The sequence below is a fragment of the Mastigoproctus giganteus genome, chromosome 13 (assembly GCF_048544385.1).
Source record: "Mastigoproctus giganteus isolate SK-2022 chromosome 13, ASM4854438v1, whole genome shotgun sequence".
NCBI lineage: Eukaryota > Metazoa > Arthropoda > Arachnida > Uropygi > Thelyphonidae > Mastigoproctus > Mastigoproctus giganteus.
The window spans coordinates 19173966-19192710 of record NC_143587.1 but is presented as its reverse complement, the minus strand read 5'-3'; the positions used below and the strand labels follow the sequence as shown (position 1 = coordinate 19192710).

The following is an 18745-nucleotide window of genomic DNA, read 5'->3' as shown; positions in this document are numbered from 1 at the left end:
ACGGATCGGAAACATGGATTTGTCTCAAGTTAGATTTGAACAAACTTGAGGTATTCCAAATGCGATGCCTGCCGCAGATCTTGGGCATCTCTCTTCGCGACCGCATCACTAATGATACCATCCGCGCCAGATGCCAACAGCAACCAACCATTACCGACCAAATCCAGAAGCGAAGGCTTAGATGGTTTGGCCACGTATGTAGAATGAGCACAAACAGAATACCATCCACACTCCTTAGGAGACAACGACCCACCCAATGGAGCATCCAACGGACCGCGCCTAGGAAAACGTGGGCCAAGCAAGTGGAAAATGACTTGAAGAGCCGACGTCTCGACCTTAACCAGGCCAGGACTGACGCCATGGATCGTAAGGTATGGAAGAACATCACAGAGCAAGTCCGAAACCCTGCGGCACCTACAGCAGCATACTGGTTGCGTGGCCAACTGCCTCCCCCAGCTGCCAGCTAAGGACCACAGAAGAAGAAGAAGAAGAAGGCTTAAATTAATGTCAGATGAACTAATGAGACTTGTGGCAGAGAAGAAAATTGCATGGGATGCATATGAATTATTAGGCAACACAGAATCCTATTGTAGATATAAACTAGTGTACAAGTTAGTGCAATTGCATCATTCAGTACATAGCCAACTACTTAAGTAGTTATAAATTGGCATCATTAAGTATATCTCATATTGTGAATACCTTCACGAGTTGCCATGATATTGCACTACCTCAAATAAGTAATGCTTCACCATACTTCACAACTGGGTTGTCTTCATTGCAACACCAGGTTACCTGCTCACCCACTGATGAGGAGCCAATAAGCTCTGAAACGGTGCCGTAAGGGTGAGGTATCCGCTGAGAATAAGTAACATTACTTATTCAAGGTAGTGCAATATCGTGGCAATTCGTTGTGAAGGTATTCACAATGTGAGATATACTTAATGATGCCAATTTATAACTACTTAAATAGTTGGCTATGTACTGAAATGATGTAATTGTACTAACTTATAGATTAGTTAAACTCTTTACATAACCTGAGCCCTAAACTATACCGTAATCGAGATATAAACTAGTTAATCAAGTCACAAAGGAGGTTAGACCTCAGATCACAATTTGATGATTGTCTCTTCTCCAGCGGAGCTTTTATCTCATGGCTATTCCCAACCTCATGTTGTTTGGCATTACAAGAATGCAAAATGGGATGACCTACGAGATTTATTTTCTTCTTTTGCTTGGTCAGATTACTATTTCAAAACTTCTGATGTCAACATTTGCTCAGATCGTGTCAGTACAATTATTCTTTTAGAAATGGAATCCTTTATTCCACACTCGACTTTAAAATATTAACCTTTATTTAAACCTTGGTTTTTCCAATAAATGTGCTAAGGCTGTTCAAGAGAAGAATGTTGCATATCGTAATTGGCTTGTTTTCAATTCTTCAGTTTCATTTTCTGCCTACACCAAGGCTCGCAACAATTGTAAAGCAGTTATTAATCAGTCCAAACTAGATTTTGAACAGGCTAAGAGTAGAAAACTTGCTTCTTGCCCTAATGGTAGTCGAGCATTCTGGTCTCTTGCCAAAACTATTTAGTGCAACTTTTGCTCCTCTCTGCTCCCACCTCTGTGAAAACCAGATGGTTCTATTGTCACTTCAGCCAAGGATAAAGCAGACCTGCTAACAGGTCCTGAAGCTGCCACAAACAGGCGACATATATACACGCATACATAAATGTCATTGAGTGTGCATACATGCATTTCTTTTACTTTTTGAGTCTTGAGAGTTTTGTTGTGTTTTACAATTTTTAAGAGAAGCTCCATTTTCTGATGGAGTTTCTTACACAAGTTTGAATGATTGTAAATAGAGTGTTTATGTATTTATGTAAATAAATAATAACATCCCATTTTTCTTCCAACTCATATACAGTCGATTCTGGTTGTTTGGGACAAATCGGGACTAGTACATTTTGGCCTGATTAAGCAGCTGCCCCAATTATCCGAAATTTCACAATGCAGTGGACCTCCTCTTTACAGTTGTTTCCCTGTACAATCAAATCACGTTTACAGTGGACTCACCATAGTAAAGTATCGTTCACTATACGATGTGTAGTAAGCGCAGATCATTGTGATCACGTTTGTGAAGTTAATTTTAATTCTATTAAACAGCGATCCTAATTAGCGAAAATAGGAGGAATATCATCCACAGGCTATCAAAGTAAAGATATAGTAAGCACAAATTTACCTTTTATTACCTTACCAATTAAAAAATTAAACGATACGTGAAAATCGGAAGAATATACGTGATAATCGGAATAATTAATACGTACTGTAATATGTACATACTAATTAGTTGACATTTGTGGGTGGGGGTTAAAATTTAAAACAGTAAAAAGATAAGCAATCAATAACAAAGAACACGGCACACACAAATTGCAAGTAACACGATATGTGCAAGTGAGAACGGAGTAACGAGTTACGGAGCTTTAAAAATAGGAATGAAGAGAAGATTCTGAAAATTAATTTTTTTATATGATTAAAGATTCCATGGAAGTTTAAACGCATTTCGCCATAATAATCCACAGAATTCCAGCTGTCGCTATTATTGCAAATTCAATAAGATCGAGTTTACTATCTGTTTATGATGGACTGCACTAACAGAAAAACCCAATAAACAGGTGATTATAATTGTTTTTATTGTTTTATGGTTGTGACCTCCAGAAATCCGACCGAACCACCTGGTACAGTCGGAGACAATCGTAGGGTAATCTCCCGTGCTGCGGTCTCTTGCCCCGATTAAACGGCATGTTGTCCCAATTAAGCGAAATAAACCCTGGATATTTTCTCGATTGGGTTCTGTTTTTTAAGATTTGTCCCAAATAAATGGCTGCCCCGATTAACCGGTGGCCCAAATAACCGGAACCCACTGTATTATTGATATTGGTAAAACACCTCACAACATTCCCAACACGCTCCATTCAATGCCTCCTCTGGTTGTCCGTCAGAAGGATTTTGATGAATCTTGATGGTAAGAAAGCTCCATATCCTGATGGTATTTCTTCACTTGTTTTCAAACCCTGTGCTCCTGAACTTACTCCTGTTCTTTGCCGCCTTTTTTCACTTTCTTATTCCAAAGGGGTTTTTCCTTCTGCTTGGAAATTTGCTCATATCCAGCCAGCTTCTAAAAAGGATAACAAATCCCTCCCATCCAATTATCGTCCCATTGCAATTACTTCTACTCTTTCTAAAGTAATGGAGAAATCAATTAACTGCCAACTCTTAAACTACCTAGTAACCTTTCCGCCTGATCAATGATCGCCAGTATGGATTCGGTCAGTGTCGATCCACTAGTGATATTCTGGCATATGTTACCCATTTATGGACAGATTCAATGGAAAAGTTCGGTGAAACACGAGCAGTTGCTCCTGACAATTCAGAGACTTTCGATCATGTTTGGCATAAAGTTCTTCTAAACAAGCTTCCATCTTATGGTTTGCCAACTGTTTTTTGTAATTGTTTATCTAGTTTTCTCTCTGATCGCTCACTGAGGGTGACGGTAGATGGCTCTTTGTCTTCTAACTTCTCCACTAATGCTGGTGTCCCCCAAGGTTCAGTTCTTTCCCCCACTCTTTTTCTCTTGTATATAAATGAACTTCTTCAATTGACCTGAAATCCTATTCATAGTTTTGCTGATGATAGCACATTGCATTCCACTTTCCAGTTTGCGAAACTTTCCCCTTCTCAATCAGCTTCAAACTTCTCCAATATCTGCTACCAATTCCTTAAATGCCGATCTCCAGGTAATTCTCTAGTGAGGCAAAGACAACTTAGTTGATTTCAATCCTTCAAAAGCTCAGTCCTGTCATATCTCGCAAAAAGGATTCTTCTGCTACTATGCTTATCTTTGGTGACACTCCAGAATTTCTAGGCATAATGATATACCTCTTTTGGGGATTACCCTGACTTCTAATCTCTCTTGGCACAAGTACATTACAAATATTGTAAAAAACATCTAAAAAACTTGGTTTTCTCTTTCGCTCTCGGCGTTACTTTTCTTCCAAACAGCTATTCACTCTGTACAAATTGCAAATTCACCCTACCATGGAATATTGTTCCCACATCTGGGATGGTGCCCCCCAAAACCTCTCCAGGCTTCTGGATTCCATCCAGAAGAGGGCAATTAGGTTAATTAATGACTCATCTCTAACAGAGTCTCCCCACTCTGTCTCAAAAAGTACTGTTTCTCCTGCATACCTTTTCTACAGATACTTCCATGGGCACTGTTCTTCTGAATTAGCTTTTATAATTCCTGCTCTCTCTCTCTCTTTCAAAACAGTCCGAACATGTGCTGCCACCAGCCAACATCCATTTACCGTCCAAACTTCAAACTCACAGAACCAACTTTTCATCTTCCTTGTTTGTTCATTCAACTGTCGTTTTTCTGGAACAACCTTCCTTCATATGTATTTCCTGAAAATTACAGTCTACAGGAGTTCAAGTCTAATGTCAACAACTATCTTCTTTCTTCTTCTCAACCTCCAACCCAAGCATGGTACTAAATACTATAGGTTGTAATACCTCTTGTGTTTGGGGTTTTCATAAAAAAAAATAAATAAATAAGTCTTAATGTCTAAGTTTGTAGATGATACAAAGGTTGGCAGGGTTGTCAATGACAATAATGATGATATACGACTGCAACAGGATCTAGAAAAGTTGTGCAGATGCGCTGAGAGGTGGCCTACTGAAGTTTAACATTGACAAATGCAAAGTACTGCATATGAGTAACACTAACTCCATAGTAATGTTCCACCTGTGCATTACTACACTCAGGGTAGTGGAGAATGAAAGTGATCTGGGGGTAATTGTGCCATCAGATATGAAGTTTTCAGAGCAGTGTAAACTGGTTGCCAGAGCAGCTCATGAGGTTTTGTCAATGATGTACAGGAACTTTGCTAGCAAGATAAGGGGGTGATTATACCTTTGCGTAAGGTAGTGGTGAGGCCACACCTTGAGTATCGTGTACAGGTGTGGAGGCATCATTTTAGGACGGATGTACAGCTGCTGGAATGGATACAGAGAAGAGCAACGAAATTGGTGAGGGGAATAAAGGGGTGCTCTTATGAAGAAAGGCTTAAGTTTTGCAAATTGCAGTGTCTGGATACTAGGCACCTTTGAGGTGATCTGATTGAGGTGTTTAAGGCTTTAAATGGTTTGAGCAAGCTTATTGCTGATGGTATCCTGAAAGATGGTATCTGGACAAGGGCAGATCGACGGTTGTCCTAAACAAAGAAGACTATCACAAAAAAGCAATGGACCTTTTACAGAACAATAATACTTATAAAGTTAGTGGATCGAGCGCATGGGTTCTGGAACCGTAAATGGCTCGAGAGCCTACGAATCTGTTCATCCGACCACAATATTATGAATAGGGACAGAGGTATGCGTATGCATCCTCTGTTTGAAACTATCATCCTAAGTACGGATGAACGGTTTTGCTTAACACGTTCCCGAGCTATTTCCGCTTCCAGTTCAGACCATGCGCCGACTGCACCACGTGTATAGGTACCGTGAGCCTGTTATATATGGACGTGCTGCAGGAAGTTTTGTTACTGCTGAAGAAGGAGGCGGATGCCTCCGAAAGCTCCAGAGATTTTTATCGTTTTTATCGCTTTTAATTCGGTTTATTTTAGTGTATTTTATCTCAAGGATTTTATCACAGTTTTTAATGTTTTATATGTATATAATTTAATTTAATATAATAGCAGTTTTTGTAAATATTTATTTATTTTATTTTATTTTAATATGTAAATATTTTAGTTACAGTAAATACTTACTCTTATGGTTGGTGTGTGATCTGATTTAATGCTAAAATTATTGCTGATGGGATTGTTTCCTCTTGCTCAGAATATACACTTGAGGGGGCATAAATTCAAATTGAGAAAAGACAGTTGAAGAATAGATCTGCAGAAATTTACCTTTAGCCAGTGAGTGGTTGATTGCTGGAACAAACATCCATCTCTTGATGTGGAAGTTTGATAGCTTAAATAAATTCAAGGACGAACTGGACAAACATTTGTAGTGGATGAAGAGGTGAATGGGAAGTGGGTTCCTCCTCCCTTTTTGGCTGATACTGTATAAGCTTGTTTTCTTGCATCATATGTCACTACTAATTCTAATGTTAATATTGTGTGGGAGTTTAATATCACACAGTATTGACAAAGTTTCTGGATTCCTTAATGAATCCTGTTTATATACCTAATTTGAAAACTCTGCTCTAAGCAGTTCTGAATTTTGAGTATTTTTTATTCATATTAAAATATTGTTTATTTATCTGATGGCAGAATTCAATGAGAAATCCAGAAATCACCAATTATTAAGTAGCTCTGGTGTGTGGGAGTTTAACTTATATAATAAAATCCATTTGAACAGGCCTTATGGTTTGATTAGTGTGATTCACATTTTATTAATTCATTTTGGTGCTTGTTTACAACATCAGTGAATTACTTTAGCAAGAGGACCTATTAGCATAGCCCCTTTGCTATTTCCCGTTATAATATAATTTGTAACATAAGAGTTTGAGTCTTTTTGGAGTAGCATAGTTTCCCCCCATATTTTTCTTCTAAAAAAAAATAGTAAAATTGTTAAATTACGGAATTTTTAAAAAAATATTGAGAATTTCTTATTTTCATTAATAAATACAGCCATAATAAATATAGTATTTTGATGAAATTTCTCAGTTAACTATAAAAAAAAAAAAAAACTATTCTGCAAATTTTTCAGTTCAAAAGCAACACATAACATGGCATGGGAATATATATATATATATATATATATATATGCTGTACTATTTTATTTTATTATGAAAGATTCCATTTCCAATTATTTTAAATGCTATTCAAATATATGTATAATTATAATTATATATATATATATATATATATATATATATATATATATATATATATATATAATTATACATATATTTGAATAGCATTTAAAATAATTAATAAAATAATTAATAAAATAATTAAAAAAATATATATATATATATCTCAATTTAAAAAGTAATAAAGATTAATTAAAGAACTTTTTATAAAGCTTATTAAAAACTAACCTCATTCTTGCAATAAGTTAGTAATGGCTGTCTTCCTTGTCAGGTACATTTGTAAAAGGCCAATGAGAGATGAGTATAGAGAATTTCATGAAAACAAAATTGATGAATTTGAAGTTACTGGTTAATTCAACGGATGCACCCATAATAAGGATTATTGGAAACATGGTGTCATTTAGACACTAGTGATGCTGAATTTGAATATGATGGGTACAATGTGTAGAGGAAGGACATGTATATTTTTTTTTGTAGACTGTTCTGGCCCATAGGATAAACCCACCATATTACGATGTAAAGTACCATTCATGGTAAAACCTCATAGTATGATATAGTACAGGTTTCAGTGTTGCTTTGGATTATATTGGTTATGTTGTAAAACTGGTCACTTATTTTGTAGGCTTGTAGATTACTGTTGACCTCCAGTTTAAGTCATTTGGTGTGAGGAGCTGAACCATTTGTACTACTACTACTAGCATTCCGTCCTTTCTCAATTGAGCTGCTCTTGCGATATAAGCTGTCTTCTTGGCCCTAGGATAGGTATTGAAATGGGAAGGGTGGTCAATTGCTGGATCTAATAGGATTGAAAAATTGAGGCAATCCGTGCACAAAATGGTACTTATATAACACAGTTTTGCTCTAACATGGTTAGAGAATTGCAGCAAACCTTGTATAACATGGCATTTTTGAGCTTTTGTGCCGGGAAAACCCTGCTATTATGTTGGATGTCATTTTTAAACATTTTCATTATTTTTTTGTGAATCCCTGCTGTTGACTTGTTATGTCATGCAAAAAAAAAAAAAAAAAATGATTGGGAAATCCCGATATTTTATTTTGTTGAGAAATCTCCGTGTTAGGGTCTGTGCTATTGAACTTGTGCTTGTTTGAGACCATAAAAAAAATTGCGACTTCAAAGTGTTCAGTTTGTGACTTTTAAGGTTTTTGTAAGGTTATTTTGATTTTTATTTGTGATCGTTTGTAAAATTTTCCAGTATGTATTACTAAACTTTGTTCTTAAGAACCACATAGGAATAATTTCTTTGTTGTGAATTAAATTCCAGCCCTAAATTACTAAAGAAAGTAAAAAAAAACCCATTCAAAAGAAACTATTTCTCTACAATCAAAGATAAAAAAAATTTGGATCATTTTTAAAAAGGGGGGACGGTATCAAATGTTGCAGAAAGTTTAAATTTAAATGAAGCAACAATCTGGACCATAAAGAAAAATTAACAGAAAATTAGAACTGCTGTTGCTGTAGGATCTTTCATTTCTGCAAATATGACACCTCGTCCCCAAGCACCAATAATTGAAAAAATGGAAAAAGCACTCACTATTTGGGTTGATGATAGCAGTAGAAAACAGATCCCATTAGATGGCAATGTAATTAAACAAAAGGCACTACAAATTTATAACCATTTAAAATAAAATGGAGAATGTTGGTAAAAAAATGGTAAAGGTTGGTTTTTAAATTGTTTAAACCAGTAAAGGTTAGTTTGAGCGATTTAAAAACCACTTCCCATTACATAACATAAGAATTAAAGGGGAAACTACATTGGCTGATAATAAAGCTGCCAAGAAGTATGCAGAGGGATTTCAAAAAAATTATTGAAGAGCACAGATACACACCACATCAAGTTTTCAATGTTGATGAGACTGGTCTTTGGTGGAAAAAAATGCCCAACAGAATGTTTATTTCAAAAAAAGAGAAAACTATACCATGTTTTGAGGCATCAAAGGATTGTGTAATGTTAGTTATGTGCAGTAACACATCTGGAGATACATGATAAAACCTTTGCTAATTTATAGATCCTTTAATCCTCGCATTGAAAGGTGTAAATAAAAACGTGTTACTGGTATATTGGAAAGCAAATAAAAAAAACTTGGGTAATTACCGATTTATTTAAAGAATGGTTTCTAAATTGTTTTTTCCAGCTGTGTAAAACTATTTAAAAATCTGAAAAATCTGTATTTCAAAGGTTTATTAATATTGGATAACATGCCAGGCCATCCCAAAGATTTAAATCATCCAAGCCTTGAGGTAATGTTCCTACTACCTAATTAACATTAGCAAAGGCACATGATGCAAGCAAGCAAGCTTATATAGCAGGGGTAGCCAATGAGTCGATCATGACGAATTTTAAATATACAGCCATCCCTCGATTTGTGCACCTTGTGCAATGTAATTTTTGAGATGGTAGATCACGGCACATTTTGAAGGAAAAAAATAGATCGCATCACAAATTAAGTAGGCCACTCCTGTTATATAGCATCAGCCAAAAAAAACCACACACACCCTTCTCATTTCACCTATCCACTCACTCCAAATGTTTGTCTAGTTCTGCCTTGAATCTATTTAAGCTATCAACTTCTCAATGACAGATGGAAGTTTGTTCCAGCAATCAACCACTCACTGGCTAAAGGCAAACTTCCACACATTATCCTACAACTGTCTTTCTTTAATTTGAATTTATGCCCTCTCAGCCGATTATTCTGAGCAAGAGGAAGAATCCCATCAGCATTGAGCATGCTCAAACCATTCAAGGCTTTATACACCTCTTAATGCAACTTCTTTAATTCACCCATTAGATCAAGGCATTATATCTACCTGCAAAACTCATTACATTGGATTTTGGAAAAAATTGATTCTGAATCTCTTGAAGTGATGGCGACTTTGAAACAATTTTAAATTGTGGACTGTATCGGAATCATAGCTTTATTGTCCAAAGAAGTAAAATCATCAACATTAAATGCGCGTTGGAAAAATGTATGGCCAGAGTTAGTTCATTCAGGAAATATGGTCGAACCAGCAGAAAACGGAATTGGTGCGATAGTAGAACTTGCTAAGTTGGTAGGAGGGGAAAGTTTTGATGATATGACTACTGAAGACATTCAAGAATTACTGGTAGAAAAAGAGGCTGGCAAAACAGATTTGGTGGAAATGGCATCAGAGGTAAACCAAATCAATTCAGAGGATGATAGTGCAGATGAAAATTCTGATGTTCCAAATTGTAAACTAAAAAGCATAGCCGAGCATCTTATTTTTTGAATGCAGATCCTTTGACTGAAAGGAGTACAAAGTTCAAAAGGGAGCTTCAAAAATGCTTGGCTCCGTACCATGAAATTTACAAAGATCTATCAAGCAAAAGCAAACAAACCTAGATTACTGAATTTTTAAAGAGAGAAGATACATGAAATCTAGATGCTGCAGAAGAAAGTTCAGCAGGTGAAGATATTCTGCAATAGAGAAAACGTTCTCGTTTGATTGTGCTTAGCAGCGATGAAGGAATAGTTATAAAAAAATGTGTATTTTTGTTAGCTTTTGGAATGTAACCCCCCCCCCCCCCCATTTTTGTACTGGTTCTTAGTCCCATATAACATGGTTTTGCACTACATGAGATTTTATAGGAACGTTATTATCAAAGAATCACGTTTCCATAGGGAATATGAAATCACTTACAGTAATAAGCAGTAAAGCATTAAGAACAAGAAATGAACTCCTTGTTGTTTTTTGCTGCGTTTTTTTTTTTTTTTTTTATTATTCTTTTTATTTTAAAAGAACTTTAGAAAGCCCTAACAAAGGTCATATTATGCCTATTGAGATGTTAGTCATCTTTGGCAGATTTTCTACTCTGTTTTGGAAGTGTTTTGTCCACTGATAAATAAGCTGTTCACCCTAAATAAGCTTCACCAAATATGGTTCTCATCATTTGAATTTAGTTTGAAATACAGTAAGTTGTCAGTTGCAATTAGGGACAACCAATGACAAATGCATTTCACAAAAGTTTGATTATTAGTGCATCATCTAATTGTATCATACCATGAGTTTGATTTACATTAGGAACATGCTACTTCAGAAAGCTGTGATCATATTTAATATGCAGTTGATTATTATTATTTTTAATATCCTTCATGTTTTCTAAACTTGAGAGTTTAGAAGGTAATGCTTGGGTAAGTTTACTGAAGTAATAAGTACACTGTAATTGTAACAATTGTATTCCTGCTTTGGAATATTGAATAATCTTTCTACATTAGATCTGTGCACTTTACCATCTCTGGAAACATACAGTATTATGTTTCAGAAATCTGGCAAGGGGCTGTTGTATTGCCAGATTTGTGACATTCCATTGTTCATTCCAACAAGTTTATTTCATTCCATTTGTGATTTTTTTATCAAGTGAGTATGGTCTGGAAGAACTGACTGGCTTATTTCAATGTTTTCCTTCTTTTGATTTTCAGTTTGACTTTAATCAATTTAATCAAGTTCAGTTCTTTAATCAATTTAATCAAGTTCTTTAATCAATCACAGTTGCAGTAATTATAGCATAGAGCCACAGCCTCTCAACCCAGCACTGTGTCAGAGTTCAGGGGTTATTGCAGTGCTATGGCCTTATTTTGATTTGCATCCTGTGTTTGAGATGTAGTGGATGAAATTTTTGCTATATACAGGGTGTTTCAAAAGTGATGGTCACTAATTTAAAGGTGAACTGTACAGACTACAATATGCAAAAAGCCTAGCAAACATGGGTCCTTAGTGAATCATTCGAGATATTGCCCATTTCTAGTTGGGATCCACCAATAACAAGGTGAACTATACAGAGTTGGGATCCACCACTAACTTGTTTGTTTAGGTTAGGTTAGGTTAGGTTATACTTAGTCTCTCCCTTTCCCCTCTCTCAATGCTCTGAGACATAGCAGGCATACTAGTACTTGTCAAAGGATAGTCAACATGAAAAGAGGTTACAGCAATGAAGAGTATGCGGACATGCACTTCATGTATGGTAAAGCCACCGGCAGTGTCCTCGAGCCTGCATGTTTGTACCAAGAAGCATTTCCCCACTGAAGGCAGCCCAACAGGCACACATTCATCAGGGTACATCATGCCTTAGAGAACATGGGTGCTTTGCACATGGAGTACAAGCAGGTAGGCCCAAAAGCATAACACCTGATATTAAGGAAAGGGTGTTAGAAAGGATAGAACAAAATCCAGGAATTTCGACAAGGAGAGTTGCTCTGAAAGAGTGTGTACTGAGTCATAGCAGTGTGTGTGGCGAATTTTACATCACCAATTACTGTACTCCTACCATATTCAGTGTGTACAAGGTCTCACCAATGCAGACTACCCTCCCAGAGTGAACTTCTGCCAGTGGAAGCAACAACAGTGTCCTGAACCCCCAATTTTTAAACAACATTTTGTTCGCTGACGAAGCTGGGTGTACTTGTGATGGTATTTTTAATTTTCATAACTGTCACGTTTGGTCCGACGAAAATCCTAATGCAATTCACGAGTCACGACATTGGCACCATTTCTCGTTAAATGTCTGGGCAGGACTACTAGGAGGCTGTCTAATTGGACCACATTTTCTGCCTAACAGGAGAGCTGTACCTTCAGTTCCTGCAGAATGTTCTTCCAGACCTCCTTGATGATGATAATAATGTTCCACTTCAGCAATGCCAGAGGTTTATGCATGGTGGTGCATTTTGCTTGAGTTGTAACTCGGTATCTAACTAGACGGTATGATCAACGGTGGATAGGTAAAGGTGGGCCTGTAATGTGGCCTCCCTGATCACCAGACTTAAATCCTATGGATTTTTGTATCTGGGGTCATGTGAAAAGCTTTGTGTACATTTCTGACATTAACACAGTTGAGGAATTGCAGCATCGGGTTGAAGGAACCTTTCAGCAAATCAGAAATTACCCAGGAATGTCTGAGATGATTCGCAACTCAATGCAGAGAAGACTAAAGCTGTGTACGGATGCAAGCAGCATTTTGAGCACGTTTTGTAACATCCTGTAACATGTAATGCCTGTAAAATCTTGTGGTGTCGAAACCAAAAATTAAAAATGTATTATCTTATGTTTAATAAAACCACCCTTAGCAAAGAATTCACAGCTTTTTCTAAACTAGTGCTCCCATAGTCAGTGGCGGATATTAACAGAAAATGTGTAATATCTCGAAAATGGTTCATTTGTGGCCCGATGTTCACTGGGATTTTTTTGCTTAATTTAGTTTATACTTTTCACCTTTAAATTATTGATCATCATTTTTTGAAACACCCTGTATTTAGAGTATTCATATTTAGCTTTAAATTCAGATTTGATTCCCATTCGGTTTTTGGATTTAGAATTTAATATCAAATTTGCTGATAAGTGTTAATTTTCAGAGTTATTGACAAGAGAGATAAAAAAATGCTTGGGCATGTTCATAGAATATTAGAATATAATAGAATATTCTGTAATGTTTTTCATATTCTTTGATCAAATGTATATGGCTAAATAAATAGTAGAGGAGACAAGGCACACTTACCAGGAATGTAGTGATCTTTCATTTAGTGCCTTCTAAAGTCCTACGCAAAAAAAAAAAAAAAAAAAACACTGCAGTTAAAAAAAAAATTATATTACTCACCCTTTGATTCTTTATTATATTTTAATAGAAATTAATTTTGTCTTAACAGTGGGTCAAAGGTATCAGATGACATCACAAATGTATGCCATCTTCTTGTAATAACCCTTCCATAATGTGACTTTAGAATATTGAAAGTTTAGAAAGAAACTGAGACTTTAGAAAGTTGCTGTAGGCCTTTTTCTAAAATAAGAGAGGTCCTTGCATGATGGGGCTTCCATTAAAGTGAAATTGTGCTTTTATTCCCCCCCCCCCCTTACATGATTATGGGCCATATACACGACATTCAGTATATTCCAGTTCACCGTACAATGATTTTATTGCCACTGAACCATTCCTCATATTGTCTCTGGAAGGTGGTCTTTTTTTTTTTTTGATAAAGATTTTTAACACTAGGAATGGCTGCTATTTTGACATGTTCACTGATTGTTTATTTTATCTTGTGTACTTTAGTGTGTGTCTTCCATTTATTCTCTCATACTTTAAATGCAGCATTGTATAAAATGTGTATTCTGTCATTGCTGTTAAGGTAATTTGCATATTAAAAGGACAAAATTGGAATACAAGGCATTAATTCTGGCATTCTTTTAAAAGTTTATGAGAATTTCGGTTATCACATCAGTTTTTGGATTTTTAATGTGCACTGTTGTGTTTTTTAAATCTTTGTTGACATTCTGGTAGTTTAGTCTGCGTAGCTTGTTGATAGTGTTTATATCTGTCAGTTTCAGTTTGGGTCCTATTTTTGCTTAGGTATTGTTTATTCCCTGGTACAGTGCGTGGTTCTAAGTAGGTTGTTATTAAAGTATTGTCATTATTTTTCTAGGAGAGTGATATAGAGAAAGCAGGTGGGGAATCAGAATATGAAAGTGCTGAAGAGGAAGAGGTATCAGATCGAGAGCAGGTAATGAAAAAAAAAAAAAAAAAGGAAGAGATACATCAATTTAATTATTTAATAAGCTATTTATAGTTTGCACTGCTACTGGCAGCTCCTGCCAGAGTTTAGCACTCTTAGTGAACCTTACGGTATATTTAAGCTTTTTTAATAATATAGCATTAGCAACCTTTTCATATTCTTCAGGGAAGAGTAATGTTTTCTTAGTGATTTTTTATTAGCACTGATTGCTGAAATGCATGGCTATATAAGCATCTTTAGCATGGAAGAATGCAAATGAATGCATGTAGCTCTAATATGATCTTTATTTTAGTTTCATTGTATGACTATTATAATCAAATGTGAACTTAGAGTTAAACTAGTTTGACTCCTTAAAAATTAATTTAACATTTATTATTCATATAAACTCAACAATAGGCACGTACTATCTTTATCCTTAAAAGTGTGTGTGTGTGTGGGGAATGCTGTCGTGGAAAGTTGAATTATATACAATGATTTAAATCAGTGGTTCCCAGTATTTTGTCACTCAAGTCACACTTTAAGTTAAAAGGCAAATATTAATGGTACACTGAAATACAATGAAACTAAAATGGAATTTTTCCTAATCTTGCAGCACACTTGCAAAGGGTCTTGGCACACTGATTGGGAACCACTGATTTAAATGATTGAAATTATTACATGAAGGCCAAGGAAAGATTTACCTGAAACATAATACATGTTGAAGTTTATTAATTTATTCATGCCACAGTGTTTTGGGATTAAAATAATGCTCTATTTTCTACTGTGGTATGCTAAATAAAAGAAAAGTGAATTTTTGAAATGTATTATATATTTAAATATTTGTAAAATGACATGGTGCTAGTCTGTGCTGAATTTCAACGTTATCAATGAATTGTAAAAATTGAAAAAGTGTCAATTTAAGAATGGACACTTTTTCTTACATCTTGCTCATTTAAAAAAAAAAAATTAAAACATAACAAGTATTTAGTATATGATTTATATGATCACAAGCATATGATTTTATCATTTTGTGTATGTGGGTATTCTGTGTATTTTTACCATTTTTATGTATTTGTGAGCCATAAGTATATTGTTGATATCTTTTGAACAAATGGCATCACCAAAAGGCTCTTCAGTCATTTATGTCAAGTCCAAAGCTCTGTTAGAATCTATACCCTACCCTCATTTTTTGGACCCCTTGCTCTCATTTTTGTTTTTCTAGTTCTTATGTCACACCAAACTGACCCAACATTACAGTACCATCTATGTTACTGGGATACACTGCCTTAGAATCTGTATGCCTTTTAACCATAACTCCTCTCCTCTTGCTTTATATTATATGCTAGAAGTGGGCAACCTCCAGCCCGCAGTCTTTTTCAAAATATATACAGGTAACCCTTGTATAACACGGTAGTTAGGTTCCTATAAAATCTTTTGTAGTGCGAAACCGTGTTATACAGGACTAAGAACAGTACAAAAAGGGAGTTATGTTCCAAGAGCTAACAAAAATACACCATTTCGTTAACAAAACTGACAAAATACACCATTTCGTTACAAAACTGACAAAATACACCGTTCTATATTTCGTGTATCTTCTGCTCTCTTTAAAAAAATCATTAATTTGGGTTTGTTTGCTTTTGCTAGATAGACCTTTGTAATTTCATTGTATGGAACTAAGCATTTTTGATGATCCCTTTTGAACTTTGGGCTCCTTTCAATCGAAGAATCTGAATTTAAAAAATAATTCTAATTATTCGGCTAACTTTATGCCTTTCCATATACTTTTTAGTGTAAAAATTCGGAAGTTCAGCATTTTCATTTGTGCTATCATCCTCTGAATTGATTTTATTTTGCCTCCAATGCCATTTTTACTAAATCCGCTTCGCCAGCCTCTTTTTCTACCAGTATTTCTTGAACGTCTTCAGTAATCATTTATTTTATTTTATTATTTATTTTTTTTCAAGGAGCATCGATGACTAAGGCTATGTTGCTCTGTGTGTTTTGATGTCAATTTTCTATTTTTCTGGACGAAAAACCCTAGTTTCCATGAGAAAAAAACCATGCTACCTCGCTTGAGACCAACTAACTTAGCCAAGTTGTAAAAAATACCATAAAAATTCCTCCTGTCATCGAGGATTCGATCTCTGGTCTTTTCCACCTGGGTGGGGTGATGGCGATTCTACCAACTGTGCTACCCATGAGGGCTTCAGTAGTTATATCATTAAAACCTTCCCCTTATGCCGACTTAGCAAGTTCTATTACCGCATGGATTCCGTTTCCTGTCGGTTCGACCATATTTCCTAAATGAACTGACTCTGGCCATACATTTTTCCAAAATGCATTTAATGTTGACAATTTTACTTTTTTAAGCGATAAACTATGATTCCAATCCAGTCCACAATTGAAAAATGTTGTGCCTCCATTAGTTTTCCATCAGTTCAATTCGGAATCAGTGTTTTCCAAAATCCATTGTAACGATTTTCTGATGTAATGAGTTTCAAAGGTAAATATAATGCCTTGAACTAATTAAAGAAGAAGTTGTACTAGGTGGTAGGAACATTACTTCAACGTTTAGATGACTTAAATCTTTTGGGTGGCCTGGCACATTATCCAATAGTAATAAACTTTGAAATCTAGATTTTTCCGCAAGTTTAGTAGTACAGAACCTAACACGGAAATTTCCCAATATTTTTTTTTTTTTTTTTTTTGCATAACAATTAGTGAGCCAACAGCAGAGATTCACAAAAAAGAATGGAAATGTTGAAAAATTACATCCAACATAATAGCAGAGTTTTCCCCCCACAAAAGCTCAAAAATACTGTGTTATGCAAGTTGCCAAAATTCTCTAACCGTGTTATTTAAGTACCATGTTGTGTGAGGATTTCTGCACTTTATCAATGATGTCAGAGCGAAACTGTTTTGTAGAAGTACCGTGTTATACGGGGGTTGCCTGTATAATAAACTGCCCACCAAAGAATATATATCATGGAATTATGTTTATTGTAATTTTTATTATATTCGCTGTTATTAAATTGTTTTTAACATTTTAATTGCACCATATATGACTACTCGATTATGCCATATATGACTGATTGCAGTGTAATTGCAGAGAATGTGATTGCAGTGCAAGTGTATCATGTGTTTCAATGGCAAATATCAGTGAATAATCGACAGATAAAAGTAAATAATTTGGAGAGGATTTACCATTTTATTTTTACGAAGGTATTTATTATGCATAATTGAAAATCTAGGCTTATTAATGTTTTATAAAATCTTTAAAATTATAATAATTTTTTTATAATTGTATTTTCATAATTTTATCTTGCATTTGTATTTCAATTTTCTTATTAATAAAATTAATTATATGTATGAATATGTATAAATATTACAATAAATAACATATAAAACAATTTTTTCATTATACACAATTTTAATAATCTTAAAAATCATGGATAGCTAAAAAAATTTGGCCCGCATGCACTTTTTAAGAAGGTTGCCCACCCCTGTTATATGCTATGCAAGGATCATAATAAATTTTACAAATTTGAAGTATTGGTTAAGTTCTAAAATGAAGACATTATAGGAATATCAGGAACATGGTGAAACTGTGGCATAGAGGATGCAAAATTTGAATACTGTGAGGACAACGTGTAAGAAAGGACAGACAGGAGAGAGGAAGTGGGGATGAGTTATGCTCTTGGTTAAGAAGCAAATAATTTCTAAAACAGTATACCTAATTGACATAGGTTGCGAGTGTAATATTCAATAGCCAGTCTTGTGTGACCTTAAACACTGAGAAAACAAAAATGAGTGGGCATATGTTATAGGACAATCGGCTATGATGAGTATAATGAATGTTTAACAGACGAATAGAGTAAGCCACTGTATCAGGATATCTTATCGTGGGGAATTTTAATTTTCCAGATATTGATTAGAGCTTTTGGGTTGGTTGCTCACCCTGAAGCAGAATGTTTCTGGATTTACTGTATGACTGTTTCTGCTAACATTTGCTAGCATGTTAGAGGGGTATCAAGAGAAAGCAGTACCCTTGATCTGATAATCAGAGGTACCTTTTCATATATAAAGAATCATCAGGTAAAGTAATCACTATAAATAGTGATTACTTTACCTGATGATTCTTTAAGGCAGTGACCCTAGCAATAAGGCAGTGACCATAGTGTAGTAATATGGAATTCATTTAAAGATATAACTAATGTCAAGGATAAAGGGAAGGGATTTTGCTTTTGCAAAGGTGATTACAGCAGTCTTAAAGGTACCAATCTCTTTATATGAGCTAAAAGTTTAGACTTAAATCGATATCAGATAAACTGATTAGACTAAAAGTATAGG

The 18745-nt window shown here is 35.2% G+C and overlaps 1 protein-coding gene across 1 annotated transcript in view; it reads left to right on the top strand.

Annotated features, from left to right (window-relative positions):
- LOC150075830 (uncharacterized) overlaps positions 1 to 18745 on the top strand; it is a 184005-nt gene that overhangs the window by 46142 nt on the left and 119118 nt on the right. The window contains exon 2 of the mRNA XM_090387456.1: positions 14327 to 14404. Within this exon, the coding sequence (XP_090243582.1) occupies positions 14327 to 14404 (78 nt within the window). The remainder of the gene's footprint in view (positions 1 to 14326; positions 14405 to 18745) is intronic.